At 52.5% G+C, this 16,551-nt stretch overlaps 1 protein-coding gene across 7 annotated transcripts in view; it reads left to right on the top strand.

Annotated features, from left to right (window-relative positions):
- Nucleotides 1–16,551, top strand: part of COL27A1 (collagen type XXVII alpha 1 chain) — a 157,941-nt gene that overhangs the window by 66,293 nt on the left and 75,097 nt on the right. For all 7 annotated transcript variants that reach the window (XR_004443599.1, XR_004443600.1, XM_033237698.1 and 4 more), the window contains 6 exons: nt 154–198; nt 8,985–9,038; nt 9,694–9,738; nt 13,476–13,529; nt 14,838–14,891; nt 15,500–15,553. Coding sequence is in view for 5 of the 7 variants with exons in the window: in XM_033237698.1 (XP_033093589.1) it covers nt 154–198; nt 8,985–9,038; nt 9,694–9,738; nt 13,476–13,529; nt 14,838–14,891; nt 15,500–15,553 (306 nt within the window). In the remaining 2 variants the exon portion in view is untranslated. The remainder of the gene's footprint in view (nt 1–153; nt 199–8,984; nt 9,039–9,693; nt 9,739–13,475; nt 13,530–14,837; nt 14,892–15,499; nt 15,554–16,551) is intronic.

Here is a 16,551-nt window from a genome sequence, read left to right as displayed (position 1 = left end):
AGACTCAGGAAAGTCCCTGGAGCCTGTGGTCAGGAATAAGGAGAGTTCAGCTCTGAAAGACCCCACCAGGTGCCTGTGTGGAGGATGACATGGAGGGAGGGGCCCTGGAGGGAGATGGGACAAGTAACCACCTTGGTGTCTGTCTATCTGCAGGGAGAACTGGGCCTGCCAGGCCCCCCTGGAGTCCCCGGCCTCATTGTAAGTACACCGATGCCTGGGGCAGTGGGTGGGTGTTGGGGAGACTCAGGGTGGAGCCAGCATGTGGGGAGCCAGGAGCAGGCCCTGCAGGGGAGGTTGAAAAGGCCCCTTTCTCATCAAATCACCAGAGGGACTGGGGGGCCAGGAGAGACCAACCTGGGTGGGGAAGGTGAGTGGGGGAGGGGGGGAGGGCTGAGGGAGGAGAGCCCTGCTGTGTGGCCTCAGGTGGATCACCTGCCTTCTCTGAGCCTGTTTCCTTATTAGTTAAATGAGATGAGCACTTGGAACACAAGATTGCCAAAGCACTTTCACAGCTGCTGCGTGCATGGCCATAGCTCTGCAAGGAGGTGTGGGCAAGTGGTAGTGGCGTACTTATTTGACAGGTGAGGTGTTCCAGGTCCAGAGGGAGGAGGTAGCCGGCAGGGTGGTCTTTTGCACTCTTTTCCTCCAAGTGGACTTCGGAGCCAGGCCACCTAGGTTCAAGTCACAGGCCTGCCACATCCTGGTTGTGTGACCTGGGCCAAGCCACTTACCCTCTCTGGGCCTAGTTTCCTCATCTGTGAAATAGAGGTGATAGCAGAATCATTCTGGAGTGGCCGTGAGGATTAAAGGAGGCATCACATGTGTAGTCCTTGGCACAGGATCTGGCACCCAGTAAGTGCTAGTGGAAATATTGTTATAATAATTCTTGTTATTACCTCCTGAAATGCCCAGGGCTGACAGAGCCTAAACACAAGGAGGTGGGAGGCGATCTGACCTGACTCCATCCAGGTGGCGTAGGCCTGGAGAAGTGGTTCTAGCCAAAGCCAGGGCCCCTGCTGGGCTTTCAGTAGAGTGAGTGTTAACCTTGTGCCCAGCTCCAGGGGCCAGTGAGAGGTCAGAGCCTGGGAAATGACACTTCAAGTGTTCCTATAGTCTGATGCCCCCTCCTCCCTGTCCATTGGGTCATTCCTCATGGGGTTTGAGTCTGGGGGCCCGTGGAGGGACACAGGTAAACTATCTGCTAGCTTGACAAGCGAGCTTCCAGCTTTACCACTCCAGCAACTGTACTGAGAAATTCTGCTCAGGGAAAGGCTGGAGGAGGCCCCTGAGGTAGGCAGGGACCCCGTTGCTCAGGGGAGGCCAGTCCTGGGAAGATGGTCCAAATGTCCCCATGGCCACCTGTGCCTGCTCAGGTGAGTGGGAGCAGAACCTGGGTGGGGTGGGCAGAAGGTGAGAGCCCTCTGTGTCTGAATCCTGGCTTTGCTACCTCCTGACTGAACTTCACCTTGGCCTCACTTCCCTGAGCCTCGGGGATCCCCTCTGTGAAATGGGATCATTGTATCCACTCTTATCAGAACCACAGAAACACGCAGTCCGTTCCAGTCCAGTGGCTCAGAGGACAGTTTCTGGAACCAGACTGCCTAGGTTCAAATCTCCTAGCTCTATCACTCATTTAATCACAATCCAGAGCAAAATTTTTAACCACCCTATGCCTCGGTTTCTTCATTTGTAAAATGGGAACAATATTAGTACGTAACTTGGAGGATTGTTGTGAGTGAGGATGTTGATAAATTAATATGTAAAGTGCCTAGTATATAGCAAGCACTCAAGAAGTACTAGTTATGATAATAATAGCTATTGTTGGTGTTATTCTATTACATACACACGTGATATTTTACAACTGGTAGCAGCTATCTAGGTTACTGACTTGAGAAAAATTTCACAGTCACCTTGGAACTTGGTGGGAGAGAGTGCTGCAATTGATGCGTGATGTCTGCCTTGGCCGGGGTTGAGGGAGTGTCAACACATGAGTCATACATTTGTCATCTCTGATGTCCATTCAGTAGGACTTTGCTGAGCACCTTCTTTGGCACAAGGCATTGACCTAAATGCTTTGGAAAAAGAAATACCTGCCATGGGAATTTGAGAACTCTCTAGAAGTCTTCTAATCTGACTCTCTCTAAGCCCAACAGGAATCCCTCCTGGAGCATCTTGATCATATGGTGATTAAACTCCAAATCGAACACCTCCTGTGTAAAAAGTCCCTCCCTCTCTGGGAGCCTAGTCCATTCTACACAGCTCTCATTGTTCAGTGTTTTCCTGTGGATCGAACCCAAGTCGTCCTCACTGTCCCTGAGTGAGGCTGTTTGAGGTGTAAAATGGTCTTTGTCTGTGCTTCCCAGGGCTCCTTCTAAACAATTCCAATCCCAAAGCCTTTCTGAAGGGATGTTTACGTATCCTGTCTGTCATCCTTGGCACATGTTCCTATTTGTCATCATCCCAGCGTTCACTAGGTTGGGTCCTGAGAGGAGCAAGAATATTGCTTAGTGGAATAAACACAGATTCTGGGGTTTTGGACTATAGCATCGTAGCCCTCCTGGTTCTATCTTTTTTGAGACAGGGTCTCACTGTGTCTCCCAGACTGGAGTTCAGTGGTGCGGTCTTGGCTCACTGCAACCTCTGCCTCTTGGGCTCAAGTGATCCTCCCACCTTAGACTCCCAAGTAGCTGGGACAACAGGTGTGTACCATGATGCCCAGCTAATTTTAGTATTTTCTTTTTGTAGAGACAAGATTTTGCCACATTGTCCAGGCTGGTCTCCAACTCCTGGGCTCAAGCGATCTGCCCGCCTCAACCTCCCAAAGTGCTGGGGCCTCCTGGTTCTTTACAAAGCTCATTCTTACCTGTACTCTCTGCTGCACTCCACTGTTAGGGTTGCCAGATAAAATATGACACCTAGTTAAATTTGAATGTCAGATGCAATATTTAGAACACATTTATAGCAAAATGTCACTCATTATTTATCTGACATTCAAATTTCACTGTTCCTGTCATTTTAATTGTTCAGTCTGGAAACACTATTTGCAGTGTCTGTTAGGAGAAACCCTTTCAGCAAATGGGAAAACTGAGGCCCTTGGTCAAGGTCACATACCTGGCAGGTGAGGATGGAGGCCATGAATCTCAAGTCCTAGTCCAGGGCACTCCTGTGTTTGCTTCTGAGCAGCCTGTGCTGGGGGCAGAGCCCTGGGCCTTTTCTGCATTTCATGGTACCCTCTTTTCCCAGAGCTGGTTTGTTTTGCCTCGTGGTCCCTTCATGCTGTGTCTTTTTTTGGCCACTTTCAGCCTCCTTCCTCAGTTTTTAGATTCTTTTCACTGCCAAGATGAAGTGTCCTCTCTCCTGTGACTGTGGAGTCCCAGGGCTGGGCCTGAGCCCATCAGATCACCTCTGCTCCCCGAGGAGATGCCTCCTTCCACCCTGGATCTTTGGGAACAGCAGGTTCTGTGCCTGGGGGAAAAAACTGTCTCCCCAAACAGCTGGAAAGGAAAGGAATTTTCTAACCAGGAGTTAAAGAGGAAGAGGGATTGTGAGTCACCTACGGTTTTCCAGAGGATGTGGGTTTTTAACTGAGCAAATGGGAATTCCACGTATTGATAATCATTTTAGTGGAAATTCAGATTTATTCAATGCCTCTGTCTAGTCAGTTGAAGCAATTTGCATGCAGACTGAAGCCAAACCTTCCTTCTGTCCCCCGGGTCCTTGCAGCCGGGAGGAAGGGCGTGAGAGGACAAAATAACATTTATTAAGCGTCTGCCTGCTATGTGTGCATCGCATGCACTGGGCTGGGGAGGCCTCGCGAAGCCGAGGTCACCAGTTAGAGAGTGGAAGTGTCGGGCTTGTCACCTGGGTCCATATGCCTCAATTCCAATAAGCCACCGGTGGCTCCCTGCAGCCTCAGAGGTGAGAGGGCCTCCACACAGCCCTCTTTGAGTAACTGAAACCCTTTGGCAGGCCCTCAAGAAAACTGTGCCTGATTCCAGAATCTGCTCAACAAAGACGATTTCTGTCCTTTCTATTCAGAGTGACACAGAGGAAATGTTGGCTCCTCCACGATTTAATGAGACCCAAAGAACATGTGATCTGGCCACAAACCCAGCATATGAGGGGCAATGGATTTGTCCACCTTATTCTGCCACTAAACGATCACCTGGCTTTGTTTCCTTGTTTATAAAGCAAAGTTAGATACTCCACCACCTGGTATGCAACAAACCCTCTTGTGCCCAACCCTGTGTCAAGTTTTTAATTGTTACAACCGCCCTCTGAGGGTAGGAAGTGGGGCCACCAATTTACACTTAAGGAAACTGAGCCTCAGAGAGGGTGAAGCACCTGCCCAAGGTCACACAGCCCATCAGCTGGACCTGGCCTGTCACAGCTCACACTCTCCACTGCTGCACCACATCGCCAGCTCCTCAAGACTTCTGTGCTGAACAGAGATAGCGGGTGTGTGACAGCATGGACTGGGCAGTGCCAGGGCTGTTCTCGTGTGAGAGATGGTGCTTAGTAAGACCACACAGCAGCCAGAACTGGCCACAGCTCCAGCTCCCTGTCCCTAAGCCACCTGGCACTGTTGGCCTTCAAAGGCAGTCCTCAGAGGGATTATAAGTAAGCATGTTTAGCTTTCTTTTTCACCATCATTAAGTCACTTTTACCAAGCACCTCCTCAGAGCTGTACCCTGTGCTGGGCACTGGAATCACAGAGGTGAGGTCCTCAGAGCAGGCACCTGCCCCTGGTCTGGAGGCAGCACAGGCGGTGGCCCTATAGGCACATGCAGAAAGGATGGTCGGTGTCAAGGGCCCTGAGCGAGAGGCATGGGGCTCTGAGGCCTGACAGCAGGGGCATGACCCAGTCTTGGGGTCAGGGAAGTGATGTTAGTGCTGGAGGCCCAAGGACAAATGGGCATGAACAATGCCAGTGGAGGGCATGGCACTCCGGGAATAGGAAACAGCTTGAGCCAGGGTTAGGGAGATACATCAGTGGCTAAGTATGTCACAGCTAAGGAGGAAGAGCAGGGCAGGAAGGTGAGATGTGTGAGCAACCGTCATGAAGGATGGGCACCGGACGTTCCCCACGTTAGCCTCCGGGGGTCCACTGGCTGGCAGTCAGGGGAGCACAACTCCGTTTTTCCGAGTCTCCAACCTGACCTGATGCCCTGTCTCAGGTGAGACATAGCAACAGGAAAGGCAGCCTTGAGTGGTTTTGTTTTTTTTTTTTTTTGATCAACAGCCAACTCAGACCTTGTGAGCATGGACTGTGGGGTCAGACAGACAGACAGATGGATGGACAGACCTAGGTTCCGGTCCTGCCTCTGCCCCCTGCTTATCGCTCGATCTCAGGCAGGTTATGTCACCTGTCCTTAAGCCTCAGTTTTCCCATCTGTAAAATAGAGTGGGACTGACAATGGTGCTTACCTCCTGGGGATACTGTGAGCAGCTGGTGAGCGTCCAAGCCACCAGCATCGTCCCTGGCGTGGCAAAGGTGCCCAGAGTGACATTTAGCTATTGTTAAGGAGGGTTCAAAGTGGGTAGCGTGCATCCGGCACACAGTGGGTGTTCTTTAAATGGTGACAGACAGGGCTGATTGTGTTGTTGGTGGGAGTCAGTGAGACGAAGGGCAGAGTGTGGCGTGCGGTGTCTGGGAGCTTAGAGAAAAGTGGAAACAGGATCCAAATTAAGCGCCTTACTCATTATTCTTTCTCATGGGGACATGACATTCTGAGTGGCTCCGGCCAAGCCGGTCTGGAGGGCGTCAGGTACACAGGAAACGGCTGCTCTGCAAGCTGCCCTCAGGGGATGCTGGCCTGGAGTTTTCTTTGTTCCTCCCGGAAATGCTTTTGTAGCCCAATGTGGGGTCCCACCAACACAGGGGGACCTGCCATATGCAAGCTGGCACCTTCTCCGGGTGTGGCCTGCAGGCAGGGATCTCTCTGCCAGATTCCTTCTCCCCTAGGGTTGGATGCCCACGCGAGGTCCCTGCCCCTACCACACACAGACCCCTTCGGAGAGGCCTGCTGAAGCAGCGAGCGGGACCTGGGGAATGGGGTGTTGTGCTGTGACTCCCTGAGGACCCACACAGGTGACCATCCAGCCTGCACTGAATTCAGTCCCACACAACAAGCCACTTCAGGCCTGGAGGGAGGAAGAAAGAGCCGGTGTTCCCGAGCTGCTGGCGGCCCCTCTGCCTGCCACCCTCCCTGGCCCCCAGCAGAGCAGGACTCCTCCAGCAGAGCCCGCTCTGTTTATTTGTGCATCAGGGGGAAGTCTGAGCTGGCCACCCTGGCGGCCTTCGTCCAGGAAAGGAGAGAAGCAGCAGCCAGAGGGACCTGTGGTCATGCAGCTCTCTGCAGAGAGAGCTGGCCTCCCTTCCAATCCGGCTTCTCTCCCTCCTCTCCAGAGACCACCTCAGAATAGCCTAGAAGCTCTGGAGACAGGCTGCCTAGTGTGAATCCCAGAGGTGCCCCGGCTCTGTGATTTCGCTGGAGCCCTAACTTCTCAGAGCCTCAGTTTCCTCATCTATGAAATGGGGACAGTAGTAGACTGATCTCGAAGGGCTGTGGTGAGGAATTACTGGGTTAAGGCAGGTCAAGTGCTTAGCACAGTGCTGGCAACTGGCATTTGCTTATTATTAACACCTGTTAAACTGAACCCTCACTTTCTCAGTGAGATTATTTGATGGGACCTGAAAGCAGAATTTCTTTCTTTTTCTTTTCTTTTCTTTTTTTTTAAGATAGGGTATCTTTCTGTTGTCCAGGCTGGAGTTCAGTGACGCTATCATAGCTCTCTGTAATCTTGAACTCCTGGGCTCAAGAGATCTACCTGCTTCAGCCTCCTAAGTAGCTGGTACCACAGGCATGCATCACCATGCCCAGCTAATTTTTAAATATTTTCTGTAGAGATTGAGTCTCCTTATGTTGCCCAGGCTGGTCTTGAACTCCTGGCCTCAAGTAATCCTTCTACCTAGGCCTCCCAAAGTGCTGGGATTATAAGCGTGAACCATGACGCCACACTGGGCCTGAAAGCAGAATTTCTTAGCAGAGGCTCAGCTGGGAGGTTTTGTTTAATCCAATCAAAAGAGAATCCTAAAGTCCAGAAAGGGCAAGCGTTTGCCCAAGATCACACAGGCCAGGACGTGCCAAGGCCAGACTCCAGTTGCTCCGGGGTTGGGAGAGTGAGAATCGGTATCATCTCAGACAGGCTGAGCTGCCGTCTGCAGAGTCCACACAGTCTGTCTGTCTGTCTGTCTGTCTGTCTCTCTGCTCGGGGGCATTCCATCGCATCGTCCCCTTGGCCCTTCCTGCAGGAGCCAGGCAGGAATGTGATTTTTCATTCTCTGCCTGGCCTCCCTCCGAGACGTCTCCAGGCAGCTCAGACAAGAACTCCAGTTCCCATTCTTGAGCCTGGCGACCTGGGGCAGCCTTTGTTCCTCCAGTGCTTCAGAGCTGTGCCCCCACCTCAGAGCACTTGCCAGGGACCTCCACAGAGCCTGATCAGGTAGTGAGAAACAGAGGCCCAGAGAGGTCAGGCACGTTGAAACCACACAGCAGCCAGATGCTCATATCAGTCACGGAGGATGGACAAGGGAGAGAAGAGGGTATTTTCAGGGTCTGCCTTTCTCTGAGTGCGGACTTAATGTTATGGTTGTGGCTGAGAGAGTGATGGAGTGGGCAGAAGTGAGATTTGAGGGGAAAAGCGTAGGCTGGTTAAGAGAAAAGTCAGCCGCTTCTTCACTCTGTACCAGGATTCCTGGACTTTGGCACGACTGACATTGGGGCTGGATGGTTATTCGTGGTGGGGCTGTTCTGTGCACTGCAGGATGCTGAGCTGCATCCCTGGCCTCTGCCTACCAGATGCCAATAGCACCTCTTAAGTTGTGACAACCAAAAGTGCCTCCAGACATTGCCAAGTATGTACATGTTAAATCAGTTACTCCTGGAAACAAGGCTGGCAGGTAGACAGTACTGTATGTCCTCACTTGTCACATGAGGAAACCGAGGCATGGAGACATCACGTTCCCCTACTTCACACAATGAGTGAGTCCCAGAGGAGAGTGGGACCCAGTGGTCTGCTGTCCACTGGGTGGACAGAGAATGAAAATCACATTCCTGCCTGGCTCCTGCTGGAAGGGCCACGGGGCCTGTGCAGTGGAATGCCCCGGGGAGAAAGACAGAGGGACGGTGTGGAGTTCGCAGGAGTTTGCAAATGGCAGCTCAGCCTGGTTGAATGCTTTCCAGAGCCTTCCTTGCAGAGGAAGGAAGGAAGGCTGTGGAAAGGCCAGGAGGGGCATCATGGGGACAGCACTCAGCCAGGCTGAGCTGTCATCTGCAGACTCCATAGTTGTGAAGGGAGCTTGGCTTTCCAGGTCTGGGAACTCCATTTTTCTCACTTTGGACCAGCTGATCTGATCTGAAGCTCCAACCTGTGGTCCAGGATCCGCCAGCTGGTTGTAGTGTCCCACAGGGTCCATCGCCAACTCTGGGATTTCTGGGATCAACAGCCTTACTTGCTGCCTTCCTCAGAGATAGCCAAGCCTCTGGGAAGCAGGAGGTGCCTCCCCTCATGTAGCCGGAGGAGTCAGAACTCCCATTTATGCCTTCTTTAACTCTTACAGCAGCTCTGGGGGGACAGATAGAGACAGCCTGAGTGTCCAAAATAGTCCAATGAAAAGCCCTTTGTCCCTGATACGGGGTAAAGAATCAGATAGAGGAGAAAAATGTTGAATATGGAAAAGAATGGGGATAGGGAAGGGGCAGCAATCTAGAAATGAGCTTGGACAAGGATCTTCATGAAGTTTATTCCAGCACTTTAGTGGAGGTCTCCAGATGAAGAACATTCCAGATTCTGAGATCAATCCTACAGAGTTGTGTCTTCAGAAGCCCAGCCCCAGGAACCTTGGGGATTGTTGCCACCACCCAGGCCAGCCTCCTGTGGGTCACTGCTTACAACACCCTCTTCTCTTTCTTCCCCCACAGGGTGACTTGGGAGTGTTGGGTCCAATTGGCTACCCAGGACCCAAGGGCATGAAGGTAAGCAAGGGACGCCCCCCAATTCAGGCCTCATCCCAAGTGGGCACCCCCGACCCGTTTCATCCCAGAAGGAAGGGTGACCTTAGATGATGCTAGGGGAAGGGAGGATGGCAGGATGCTCAGAGTGCTGCTAGGAGGAAGCTGGGCAGGTCAGGAGCTGTCAGCTCTGGCCCCAGAGCCAGGCATCATCTGTATGTCATTTAGGCCAGGCATCCTCCTCGAGCTGATATGGTTCCAGGCCTCAGAGCACTGGAAGTCCAGTGGGGGACATCACCAGGGCCACAGAAGCTACCATGCAAACCATGAACTCAGCCCATCCCTGAGTGGGAAGGGCGTGCAGCAGGAAGGCAGGCCAAGACTGCTAGACCACATCCCAAGGACGACCCAATTTAACCAACATGCCCTTCCCTCCCCATCAGTGCCTTCTTCCTCTGGATTTGTCTGCAGTGCTGTGGTTCACTGCCTCTTCTCATAGCTCCTTCAGTCCACACCCTTGCCCTGTGACATGGGAGTCATTTGCCCCCTTTTACAGATGTGAACACTGAGGTTGGGGGATCGAGCAGGGGATCTGGCAGCAAGTTACATTTAAGCCAGGGCTCCTAACTCTTGTGGCCTAGAGTTCCATCACAGCTGGCCTTGGGTCTTTGTCTTGCAGGGACTGATGGGCAGCGTGGGGGAGCCCGGACTGAAAGGTGATAAGGTGATCTGAATACTCCCTTATTGCACTGTGGTTTCTCTGCATGCCACCCCCCTCTCCGCCCGGAGGCTGCTGCTGATCTCTCGCCAGGTCCACTCCCCTGCACTCTTCCTGCCTCTCCTCTGGCCTCCCCTAAATCTGTGCTCCCCAGCTTCTTCCTAGTCACTCTGGGGGGGTGCTCAGGCAGATAGTTCTGGGAACCCGAAAACCTCAGCAGATAGTGCATAAGCAGCTGTTGCAGCAAGCGGGCCAGGTATGTCAAGACAGGGCTCTGAATCCAGAGAGCAGAGCTGAGGCCAGCATCTGTGCTTTGAAGGCAAAGCCACAGAGCAAGGAGTGTGGCAGGGAGGGCACAGGAGGAAACAAATCTACATAGACCACCTTGGCGTGAAATTGGGAACCCAACCCCAGAGAGCGTGCCGACCGGAAATGCGACTCTGAGCCCCTGACCCGCTTCTCCTGCTGCCATGGGGGTGGCTACCCTTGCCGTGTGTCCTCTGTACAGCACTGCTGCTGAGCTCTTCCTATCTCACCCTGTGCCAAACCAGAGTTGGAAGTGGGAAGACAGGCCCTGGGGGCCCAGAGTGAAGCAGCATCTGAATACCAGAGACACAGGGCCCAGCACTTGTGCCCTGCTCTGTGGCTGTCTTCCTGCCTAGCCTCTTCAGACCCTTGGCAAACCAGGACCCCCAAAGGGGGTGCAGGAGGGGTTCAGGGCAACATTCCAAGTATCCATGAGACATCCGAAGGACTGACTGCTGCTCAGTCCCTCCTGTGGTCAGTTGACACCGCACCTGTCTTCCCCCTACACCTGAGTGATAAGGTCAGGTGCCATGCTGGGTACCATCTGAGTGCACCACATGGATCCACCCATTCATCCTCCTATCCACTGTGAAATAAGAAGCTTGCTTGGGCCAGGCACAGTGGCTCACGTCTGTTATCCCGGCACTTTGGGAGGCCGAGGCGGGCAGATCACAAGGTCAGGAGTTTGAGACCAGTCTGGCCAACATGGTGAAACCCCATCTCCACTAAAAATACAAAAATTAGCCAGGCATGGTGGTGGGCGCCTGTAATCCCAGTTACTTGGGAGGCTGAGGCAGGAGAATCGCTTGAACCTGGGAGGCAGAGGTTGCAGTGAGCCAAGATCGCGCCACTGCACTCCAGCCTGGGCAACAGAGCAAGACTCCGTTTCAAAAAAAGAAGCTTCCCTGAGGCCACACAGCCGGTAAGTAGAGAGTCACCTGGCTCCAGAGACCTCAACTGTTAAGCAGAACTGAGGTCAGAAGGTCAGAGCTAGTGAGACTCTGGGAGGTTCACATTTCACAGTGCCTACGTCTCACAGCTGGAGAAACCAAGACCCAGAGAGAGAAAGAGATTTGCAGGCCCCTGGACTTTTAGAACATTAGAATTGCTGGGTGAAAATGGACATATCCAGATTGTATTATGCGAGCCTATCCCTGGGTAGCCAGCTGGGTGCAATGCCAACCCCAGTCCTTTTTCTACCTGTTTCTACCTCTTCCATCTCCTCCTGCCATGCCCAAGCCTCCAGCCACAACCCACCTCTGCCCGCCCCTTGCCCTGCTGTCTGCTACACCCCTCTGCCAGAGCCCTCCCTCTTTGAAGGGGCTTTCTGATGGAGATGGGGGGTTCCCCACACCTACCTGTTTATCCCAAGGTTTGAGACATCAGCGCTCTGGAAATGTTGAAGTCATGAACGAGAGAGAAAGGAAGCCGGGGAAAATGAGAGTGTAGGCAGTGAGCTTTTTATAGGCCCCTTTGCGGAGCTGGTCTCAGCTCAGTGTTGCTTCAGGAACATGGAAATAAATGTGTTACATGGAACTCGGCTGGCTTGCTGATGGGAGTTGCCTGGGACATTTAGAGAGGTGAAAACTCTGGAAAAAAAAGGAGGAGGAAATTATTTTCATGCCCATAGTTTTAAGAAAATCAAATGTCTTTAGGGGAAAAGAGAGAGCCGGGGGAGAAAGAAACCCCTTTTCCTTTGGTGGAGAGGAGCCTTAAGGCTGTGTTCCAATCAGCCACGCACACATCCTTGTCCCCTGGCCCTACCCTGGGATGACAGAGCCATCCCTTCATGTTCCAAGGTTGCTCCTGCCTCAAATCCCAGATTTTCCATGACCCATCCTGGACTCAGTCCCATTTACAACTGCTTGGCTCCCTCTCTCAGCCTGGAGGAGCATTCTGGAAGCAAAGCTCCTGCTCCAAGCCCAGCTCCCTCCAAATTCATTGTTCTGATTTCCTAGGTGCCTTTTAAACTTTCCTTGTTTTTCTATTTTCACTCTTTTTTTTCACCCCTTCACTCCTCTCTTGGACATAAAAAAAAAAAAAAAAAAAAGTCCTGTGGTTCCCCAAACACCAGGATGTTGTACAGGATTTTCCAAATTGGAAAAAACAAAGTAAGTTCAAAAAAAAATTTTTTTTTTCTTTCAAATTCTGACTTTTGTTCTACTAAGGAAGTTCTTTTGTTAGGTCATGGCCTTAGCCATGTGTGGGTTTTCTAAGGGTCTCCATTTTCCCGGGTTTTTCTCCCCATTCTTTCTCCTACTCCCAGGGTTGTAAATGTGTTTTGAACCCTGGGGCCAACAGAGTGTCAGTAATGTCCAAGGTGGAGGGCTAAATAGGGTGAGGTGAGGGCCGTGTGAGGTGGTTCCTGCCCTAAGGGGAAGTAGCTCCCAATCTGGACTGCCTGTTCAGAACATGGCTAAAAACAGGGAGGGAGGAGAAGAGGCCTCCAGCAGCCAGAATCAGTGTCACTAAGCCTGTGCAGTACATCGTGTTAGAAGACAAACACCCAGACTTAAGTCAAGACCAATTTACTCGCTGTTTACACATAGTCTTAACAAGTCAGGAAATCTGATTTCCCATGCTATAGCTGATTAAAATAGTTAATTAGAAGTAGATCGGCCGGGCATAGTGGCTCACGCCTGTAATCCCAGCATTTTGGGAGGCTGAGGTGGGCGGATCATCTGAGTCCAGGAGTTCAAGACCAGCTTGGGCAACATGGTGAAACCCCATCTTTACTAAAAATTAAAAAATGAATAAAATAAAAATTAGCTGGGCGTAGTGGCACACGCCTGTAGTCCCAGCTACTGGGGAGGCTGAGGTAGGAGAATCACCTGAGTCCAGGAGGTCGAAGCTGCAGAGAGCCAAGATCGCACCACTGCTCTCCAAACTGGTCAACCAGAGTGAGACTCCATCTCTAAAAAAAAAAAAAAAAAGACCAAAGCTGCTTGCTAGCACAGAAACCCCCACAGGAGGAGTAAGTGACAGCTCAGTCTGATGGTGAAAAATATCAAACAGCAGACGCAAATACTCTGAAACCACATTGGTGTGAGGCCCTTTCACATGCTGCCCTCACCCCTGTGTGACAATACCAGTTGATGATGAAGAGGCTGAAGGATCAAACACTTCATTTGCTCTGTGTCAGTTCTCCAGGCAAGGCCAGTTGACACTGGGCAGTGGGCAGCTTAGCTTCTGTTAGTGGCGTTTCCAGCCATCCCAGCAGCCCCAGGCAAGTCTGCACATCGGCCAGCTCACCTCCCCCCGCCACCGCCTGCTTTCCTCGCCAGGGGCCCGTCCTTTCCTTTCACAAGGCTGCTGCTGGCCGGATCCGACTTGGGAAACAGCCTCGGCGCAGCTGTACCTCACCAGGGGGTCTGTGGGGGAGGCTTCCAGAGCCCACGTGGTCTCCATTGTAACCTTCTTTGCTGGTGTGTACTTAGGGTGAACAAGGGGTTCCAGGTGTGTTGGGAGATCCCGGATTCCAAGGAGACAAGGTAATTGCATCAGATTTTCCCCTCCCCCTGCCCCTGCCCCTGCCTTGCTGTTCCCCTGGTCCTGGCTTCCTTCCTAGGGCCCATAATGAGCCAGGACCCACCTGTGAGACGGCTGCCTTTGAAATAATCCAGTCTTCTCCATCCTTGATCCACTTGTCATCTCTTCCTTTGACTTTACAGTGACCTTTTAACTTATTTCTGGGCCCCAGCCTCTTGCTTTCTCTCTTTCTTCCTTACTGCTACCCAGTTGTTCTTCTGAGGGCAAAGCGGTGCTCTCCGCTCACACACCATCCATGGCTCCCTATTGCTCTCAGAATGACACCCTGGCTCCCTAACCAGACATCAGGACCCCAGTGAGTGCATTTCTCTGATACACTCCTGCTGTCCCCCTTACAGCCCTGCACTCCAGCCCCACCGAACCGCCTGCTGTGCGCCTCTGTACACACACACAGACTGCTACCCACCCAGGACCCCCTCCACCCAGCCTCTCCACACCACCCTGCTCAGGGCCATTTCCCCACCTGCTCAGAAAGTGGCCATTTCCCTCTCTAAGTGCCCTGAGAGGCATGTCCTCCCCTCGCTGGTGGTGCCACCTTTCTCCTCTGATTTTGGGTGATTTGTGCTGAGTCCCCACCGGACAGTGAGTTCCCTGAGAACAAGGCTCCAGACTGCCCTGATGGAGCTCGGCTCAGGGTCCTGCCCTTGATCATGAATATTTAGGATAAGCTAACTGGCCTTACAAAATGACATATTGACTACGGGATCAAACTGAGGTGGCCTTGACTTCCAGAGCACAGCTGTGGGCCTGCTGAGACTTGCTCCCCTTTGCCTGTGTCTGGCATCATGTGGCCACATCTGGAACTCTCCCGGCCAGTCAATGAGGCCCAGATGTTGGCCAGCTCTCCCTCTTCCTCTTCCCTCCCTCCTCACTGGCCTGTCCTGACCCAGCCTTGGTATCTCCGGGTTGTGAACCACAGCAGGCCTGGCTCTTCCCCTACTGGACCCAGTCTCCAGAGTTCCCCAGGCATCAGAGGCACTGCAGAGCCTGCATGCAGCCTCAGGGTCCCTGATTCTTCCTGGTGAGGACAGGGGCTGCTGTTTTTCATTAGCATTTCCTGGGGCCCAGCCTATAGGGGTGTCAGGCAGGTGTGATCCAAGTCGAGCCCGCAGCAGGGAAAAGAAGGAAGGAGTTCATCCTCCTCCAAGGCAGGCATTCTATGGGCCTGGGACCAGCAGGAGGACTGGGCGGCTGTTCACCTGGCCATTTCTCTTCCTCACTAACCCCAGCCTGCTCTGGATCTCTTCTAGGGGAGCCAGGGGTTGCCAGGGTTCCCCGGTGCACGGGGGAAGCCAGGGCCTCTGGTAAGTACCTGCTCCTCCAGCACCCCCAAATCTCACACTCTCTGACTGATCATGGAACGTGGCTGGGGACACCTTCACCTCGAAGACTTCATTTCCTCCTGCAGCAGAGCTCCTGGGGGCAAGCAGGGCAGGGCAGGGCAGGAATGGGATCTGCTCATTTCACAGATGAGGACACTGTGAGAGGCTCAGTAACTCACCCAGCTTCAGAGGCAGGCCTCATTCGCTGACAAAACCCTGATGCCTTGTAAACAATAGTGATGTTATCAATAACAGCAGTGGCTGTCATTTATTGAGGGTTGCTGTGTGTCTTTCTGAACTTTGTTTCTTTGAAGGCTGCCAACTACCCCAGGAGTTAGGGAATTAATATTGCTCCCATTTTGCAGATGGGCAAACTAAGATTCCGAAGGTTGAAGTGACTTGCCCAGGGTTCCATGGTTAGTAAGTGCAGGAGGTAGAGTTTGACTGGTAGCTCCTTCTAGTTGTCCAGGCAGATTTTATGCACATGCTCCTGAACTTTCCAACTACCCACAGCCAGGGGGGTAACGCAGGGGGTTCATGGAAGGTGGGGCCCTCACCCCTGCCTCCCTGCAACCTTTTCTCTTCCACAGGGCAAAGTTGGAGACAAAGGATCCATTGGGTTTCCCGGGCCCCCTGGACCCGAGGTATGTGATGCCCCATTTCTCTGTGTCTGGCTGCAGCTGGGACTCGGTCTCGTCCCTGGGAAACTGAGGCCCAGAGACGGGGAAAGACTTGCTTTAGGTCATGCAGGATATGAGAGATGAGGCTGAGAGGAGAAATTCCTAGATCAGCAATCATTTATTTTCCCTTTCTGCTCTTCTGCTCTTACCCAGGGGCTCTCAAAAATCAACAGGGACAAAAAGCTGGCCTCAGAGTCCTCTGCCAACTTTGTGGCCACCGCAGCTTTGTGATTCATGAAAGCCCTCTGTGCGCCACTGTCTGGGCCCCTCACAGGCGCTTCCCACATTCTCCACTTAGAGTTCCCTCTCCAAGCCCTGGAACTTTCCTAACCACCCACAGCCACTCTGGAACGATTCAGGGCTCAGAGCTTCCCGGTATGGGGAGCAAGAGGTAAATGAAAATTCGGACTTTTGAATGAAGAATGAGAAACAAGGATAGATTTAGCAATTCATATAATAACTCTAGTTGAGTAAGGAGAGACCCTGAGGGTTTCCGACATGTGTGATCGTTGGCACAGGTAGGCTACACCTGAATGATCAACTCGGAATTCACACGTAATGGAGCGAAGCAAGCTGGCCGGGTTCTCTTTACCCCCACTCTCTTTAGCATGCGTCTCGTGTCTAGAAAGCTGGGCTGAGCAGGAGCCAGGGCTGTTGTCCCTCTCAGGATCATCAGCACCTAGGCCAACCCCAGTTGGAGCCCCCCCACCCACAAATCACTGGCCTCCAGGTCTTGCTCACCCATGAGGTCTCTGCATCCAAGACAAAAGTGTGGCTCTGCGGATAGGCCGGACCCTTCCAAGGATCACTTCTGCTATCACTCGGATGGATGAGGAAATGTTTCCTAAAAGCTACAAGTTCTGACTTTCCACTGTGTTGACTTTGGCCACCAGACAGTCCTATCTTTAGACAAATGGACTTGGCCTCTTTTCCATGGCCCCAATTCCCTCCTCTGGTCACTG

The sequence above is a fragment of the Trachypithecus francoisi genome, unplaced genomic scaffold (assembly GCF_009764315.1).
Source record: "Trachypithecus francoisi isolate TF-2019V2 unplaced genomic scaffold, Tfra_2.0 Lachesis_group16, whole genome shotgun sequence".
NCBI lineage: Eukaryota > Metazoa > Chordata > Mammalia > Primates > Cercopithecidae > Trachypithecus > Trachypithecus francoisi.
Note: the sequence above shows the minus strand (reverse complement) of the source record. Positions and strands in the feature narration are given on the sequence as shown.